The sequence below is a fragment of the Triticum dicoccoides genome, chromosome 6B (assembly GCF_002162155.2).
Source record: "Triticum dicoccoides isolate Atlit2015 ecotype Zavitan chromosome 6B, WEW_v2.0, whole genome shotgun sequence".
Classification (NCBI taxonomy): Eukaryota; Viridiplantae; Streptophyta; class Magnoliopsida; order Poales; family Poaceae; genus Triticum; species Triticum dicoccoides.
Genome location: NC_041391.1, coordinates 714,082,444 through 714,088,435, shown reverse-complemented (window position 1 = coordinate 714,088,435; position 5,992 = coordinate 714,082,444). Strand labels below are relative to the sequence as shown.

Sequence of the window (5,992 nt, the reverse complement as noted above, 5' to 3'; positions counted from 1 at the left end):
AATCCAGGAATAAATGCGAGCACCAGGATTTGAACCCTGATGGGCTGGGGTTACCACAGTCCCTCTATTCGCCCTTGTCACTGTTTGCGGACACGTTGAACGTATGTGTGGATATTTGACGTGTCCATTTTAAAGATCTGCTTTGGAGTTGCCCTTACTCGCATGAAAACTTTGTATCCACGAAAACTAAAAGGAGAATTGCATGCTAAAATAAAACTTCAACGAGAATTTAACAGAACTTGAATTTGCATGAACTGTGAATTGTTGTATGCCTCGAACACACAGCCTGACTTGAGAAAAATATATCAAAGTGCTCAAAATGATCTAAGAAAAATCCCAACAAAATCAACATCCAGTGACTGCACTACTTCAGCACTAACAGAGCTGGAAGGATGCATCCTCTGTTTCCTGCACACCGTGGAAACACCACCGGACTCCAATAATACAAAGTGCTTGATTTTTTCTGAAGGAATTCTCAGTTATAAAGAATAGTGCCCTGAGTGGAATGATAATGATGCCAACAAGAACAGAGTTAGCTCTCGTACTTGTACACACCACATGACTCTAAAAAAAATCTGAAACAATTCCTGAATTCTTTTGAAGGCTAGTAGTACCTTCAGTGCGGACTGTTAAAATTGCTGTGCAAACTGAGCTAGTAGAAAAATCCATCTGCTGCGACTGTACACCCCAACCATTCCATTGGAGTCCAAACATCTCAAGGTGCTCAAAATCATCTTCAAGAACTTTCCAGAAAATCAAGTATAGATCATCCATAAACAGACTGTTAAATTTGCAGGACAAACAGCACTTTCTGTTGCTGTACACCCCGAACACACTCTGCTCAGAAAAATCTGGAACAAGAACCCAAAAGATAAAGGCTTTTCAAATGTTGTTGCTGTCCACCCCAGACAAAATTGGAAGCGCTCAACCAAATCTGCTTTAATTCTTGAAAATACAGCATCGTTACAAGACACCATTATCATGACCACATGAGGTTGAGAATGAGGATGAGATCCTGAAGTGAAACCAAACCTGTTCATATCACAAGAAAATTTTGTTAAGCATTTCCCCCCACTTCAAATGTAAGTACTGTAACAGGTGCTTTCGCAAAAAAGAGAGTACTGTAACAGGTGACCCACTGACCCAGGACGGGAATGACCTGGGCAACCCCTCCAATAGCATATAGTTGTACAATTTTGATGTTTAGTTGAAAAATGACTGGGTATATGGTAGACGTATACCTTAGAAAGATACTCAGCGATCAGTCCACGTAGTTCCCATCAATTTCAACCTCTAGCTTGTTTGTTGCTAGCGATCTGCATCCTTGTGATAGCTTGATGCTGCAATGGCAGATCACCAGTTCTTCAAGCAAAGGTGGGAGGCCCTCCTTCGGAAGCCCTGAGATATCTTTACAATTTATGATCGCCAACGTCTTGAGGGAATGGAGGCCACGCAGCCCCGCGGGAAGATCTACGAGATGGCAACAATTCTCAAATCGGAGCTTTTGCAGGTTCCTGAGGAGCAGAAGCGCTCTCTCTTGCTCATCTGTTAGTCTCGTTACATCCAAAGGAAAAAGCTTTAGGCTTCGGAGGCAGGTGAGGCCCTTGCAGAATGATGTGTTAAGGGGAGACAAGTCATCAATCTCGAGACTTTCCAGTGCAGGGAATAACGCAAAGCTATGACTTGAAATTCCCTGAAGTGAATCCAAGGCAGGGCACTTGCGTATTTCCAAATGCTTGAGGTTCACGAGGAATTGCAAGCCCGCTAGTGTGACGAGCGAACTACACCAACCAATTTCCAAATGTTCCAGCCTTGTGCAGGAATGCAGCTGTAGTGATTCCAATCTTGAGTTCATACATAATACCAAAGACCTAAGGGTTCCAAGTGATTGCATGCCCTCAAATGCGACGAGGCATTCGCAGTTGCTAATTTCCAACTCTTCCAACACCGTACAGGAATCAAGCTGTAAATATTCAAAATTACTGCTGATTACGGATAATTTTTTGAGACACGTGAGATTACCCACAAAGAAGGGCTGCAGAGTTTCTCGGGAATAATCGGACCAAACAAGTTGTTCAAGTGATTGCGGGAGGAGACATCTTCCATTCTCTTGGGCATCTTCATTTAGCTCCTCAAAAAATAGATGAGGGCATTCACGAATTGTTATCTTTCTGAGATTCAACGGAATGTGCACAAGTCCGTCTACAACTGAACTTGGCCATGCATCATCTACATACCATGATGACGAAACCTCTTCTATCTTCAACTGTTTCAACTGCGGGCAGTCATCCAAATTCAACTCCTTCAGGATTGGCGAATGTCGCAGCATCAGAGATAGCCACTTCCCCGTTATTCCACATCCTCTAATATCAAGACTTTCAAGAGCCGGGAGAGCAGTTATCATGTCTTCATGGGTCTGCTCTGGCACATCATCTAAAGAGAAAAGTTTTTTGCAGCCCACTATTTCCAAACTATTTAAAGAGATGAGCTGACATAAACCTTTGAATGAAACAGATGTTACCTTTTCACACTCCAGTATTTCCAAGTATTTGATATCCTTAAGATTATGGAATGCCAAAATTTTATCATCAAGTGCCACCGGCTCATAAAAAACCAGATACGAAATTCTATTTCCGCTAATTCTGAATGTTCCCATGGAAGATCCCTCCATTATCATAATTGTTGAAACCTTGTTAATTAATAGTTCAGAAAATATGGCTGAAGGCGGAAGGGGCGTTTGTACTTGCAAATGAGGACAATCGCACATAATGAGTTTCCTCAGACTGGGCAACCATGACTTATGCTCAATCTCGTAGTTACGACCTTCCTGAAACAGATCGAACACCTCAAGTTTAGGGCAGCTGCGGATCTCTAACAACCTTAAACTTGACTTCATATCCACCAGGGAAGTACATGAACATCTTTGTAAAACTGGCATTCCATCTAAAACCAGCTCCTCCAATGACGGAACTGATACTTCTCTTACCAAATGCATGTTGCTCAACTTCAACCGTTTAAGAAACGGAAGCATTTCCGGAGACGAAAGTATTCTCCATCCTCCGAAACCCTCTAGATGAACTGTATGCAATGACATAAAGGAATCAACATCAAACATCTGGAGATGGAAAAACTTGCTCATGAAATGAGGCGAAGCCTTCTGTTCAGTATGAGCATTCTGAAGTTTTAGATACCGAAGACATCTAGGATTTAGCAAGCTACATAGGAAGGAATTAAAATCAACAGGTGTTGCAGACATTTGCAGCAGACGCAGATTATGTGCTTTCTCAAATACATCCTGGAATGCTTTGAAGAAAAAGGAGTCATATTCCCCAATTAACACCAATGTCCTCAACTTTCTCACCGATGCGACTATATTGTGCATGAAAAATTCGAACTTCTCACTACGAGGTATGTTCACAGTCTGACAATTCCTCCGATATACAGAACTAGTTACTATGGCCAAGTGGTGTACATTTGGCAAAATTTCATTGCATTGCAAACCATCCAAAGTTGCACACTCAGTTCTTGAAACTAGCCTTGCAAAATCATGCATCAGGCCACACATAGTATAGTATGTTTGATTACCAAGAGAGGGTCTTTCTATTATTTCAACCTGCTGAAACAAGCCAAGGTTCACCAAATCTGTCAGATAGAACCATCCAATCTCCTCCAAACTCCTACTTGAATGATCATGCTTCACAAATCCCTGTGAAATCCAAATACGAACTAGCTCCTCAGCAAGAAACCGATAGTTGTAGGGGAATATAGAACAATACGAGCAACATTGCCGTATAGGGTAGGTCAGCTCATCATAGGAAAGCTTTAAACAAGACATGATGCCACCAGTGAGTTGCAGGGAATTCCAAGCTTCGGTCTTTAGGGTGTTACTCCAATGATCCACAGTAAGAAGATCTCTTAATAGTGCCCCGGCAGTTTGTGCTGCTAATGGGTTCCCTTTTAACTTTTGTGCTATCGCCTGTCCTAAGTCACTTAGACTTGCCTGCGCTTCATAATTCTCGTCACCAAACGCGCATGATTTAAACAATTGCCAAAAATGGTCCTTTCCCAAAGCACTTAAGTTAATTGGTCCAGTTGTACCTCTACTCTTTGCAACGGACGGTTTTCTAGTTGTCATGATTATCATGTTGCCCTTTGCATTGTCAGACTTGAAAGGAGCCAATAATTGATTCCATCGGCAATCATCCATGTCTTCCCAGACATCATCTAATATGAGTAGAAGCCGCTTTGATTTAAAATGACCCTTCAAGACCTCCTGAAGCTTGGGAAAGCTGCATAGGCCATCATGTGTTTCGTGTGAGACGTAATCTAACATCTCTCTTGTGAGTCTCATTTCATCAAAGTTGTTAGACACCCAAATCCATATCTTGTGATCAAACTGACTTTCCAAAGCTGGATCATTGTATACAAGCTGAGCGAGAGCTGTCTTCCCAACTCCTCCTATGCCTACAATAGGCAGAACAGTTACACCTTGAGTTGATTTGTATTTTTCTATCAGCTTTTTGATGGATCTCTTCTCTGCAGCTCTCCCATAGACTTTCCTTTGAACAAGACCTGATGTTCTTCGGCATGCATCTGAGATTGTAAAATGACAGTGATTAGAACTTGCACCACCATAGTCTGACCCAAGTATCTTGAGAAGCTTTGTGACAGCCTCTCGTTTGACTTGCAGCTGACTAGTGATGTCTTGTATCCTTTGGGGAAATGCATCCTTATTCCAACCGTTTGGGTTAGCTGTGGTGATCTGTGTTGACTCCTGATCGGTTCTCATCCTTTTTCTGCTAGACAAATTACCAGCTGCAACATGCGTAGGAATCGCAGTAGCATCAGCAGTGCTGCAATGAGAAATAGATCATGGATTAGCAGTGAGAACATTAATATACTCTTAAGCACATGTGTATTAGAAAACACTCGCAAAAGTGTGCGGGTGTAATGCAGAAAAATAATCTAGGTACCTTGAAGAAGGGTCAGTTGCTCCACGACGTTTGTTGCTACAAGCTTTGCTGTTGAGATGATTGCGCAAAACCGACGTCCCTTTCTTGGTTTCGCACATAAGCTCTGTTTGACAGCGCTTGCATCTTGCTCTGGAAGGCGAAGGCCCTCCGTTTTGTTCAAGAAACGCTGTGATTTCAAATTGATTCCATAGCTCGGACCGTAACCTGTTATTACCGCTACTCTGTACGTCGGCAGCATTTTCTTTCGATCTCTCAACTTGCTGCTTTCCACCATGTCCATCCGTTTGGAGCAGTGTCTCTAAGGCAGGCAGAAGAGAAAGTGGACCAGATATTCAGCATAGTCGTGCCTGACGTAAATAAAAAGAAAAAAAAGGGAACTGCCAATTAGCAAGCAATTCAGCAGATACCAAAATTACCTGGTTGGAGCTGGTGCTGCTGCTCGAGCTCGTCGGCCACATCGTCGGCGTCGTAGAGCAGCTCCTTGACGGCTGCCAGAGATCTGGCCAGCGGCTTGTTCCCGGCCGCCCTCCCTTGCACAGCAGAGACCACCATCTCCACAGCCTCGACCTCGGACTTGAGCATCCTGATGTCGTTGCCGAGGCCAGCTTGGCGGATCCAGGAATCCAGCTTGCCGCCGGCTGGGAGGTTTGCAAGGATGGTGTCTGCGAGCCACCCAATCGCGGCCTCCAACATGGTGTCTTCCACCGCCTCCATCGCCCGATCCCGGCCGGCGGAACCGGGGAAGCAACTATCAGGGGATGATGGAGAGGACAGCAGCTGGTTGAGATGCAGCAGCAGTGAGTGAGTGAGAGTGAGAAAAGGCGGAGAGGGGTTCAGACAGAGGAAGAGGAAAGGTTGAGAACAGTAGTGGCATCGTAACCCGGCCGCTGCTTTTCACCTTTTGTCTTTGTTGTGCCGTGCCAAGTCAAAAAGCACCACCACTGCCTGCTCCCCGTTCACCACAGTTTTCTTTGTTGTAATCATGAGTGGGAGTGAGGAAACCGAGGTTGGAACAGCAC

At 44.0% G+C, this 5,992-nt stretch overlaps 1 protein-coding gene across 1 annotated transcript; it reads right to left on the bottom strand.

The window, feature by feature from the left end:
• Positions 1-235: 235 nt before the first annotated feature.
• LOC119325350 (putative disease resistance protein RGA3) lies at positions 236-5,790 on the bottom strand. Its single transcript, XM_037599102.1, has 4 exons — positions 5,390-5,790; positions 4,974-5,271; positions 1,242-4,853; positions 236-1,032 (listed from the first exon to the last, which is right to left on the bottom strand). The coding sequence occupies exons 1-3, from the start codon at positions 5,685-5,687 to the stop codon at positions 1,262-1,264; spliced, it is 4,188 nt and encodes a 1,395-aa protein (XP_037454999.1). The 5' UTR covers positions 5,688-5,790; the 3' UTR covers positions 236-1,032; positions 1,242-1,261.
• Positions 5,791-5,992: the final 202 nt, after the last annotated feature.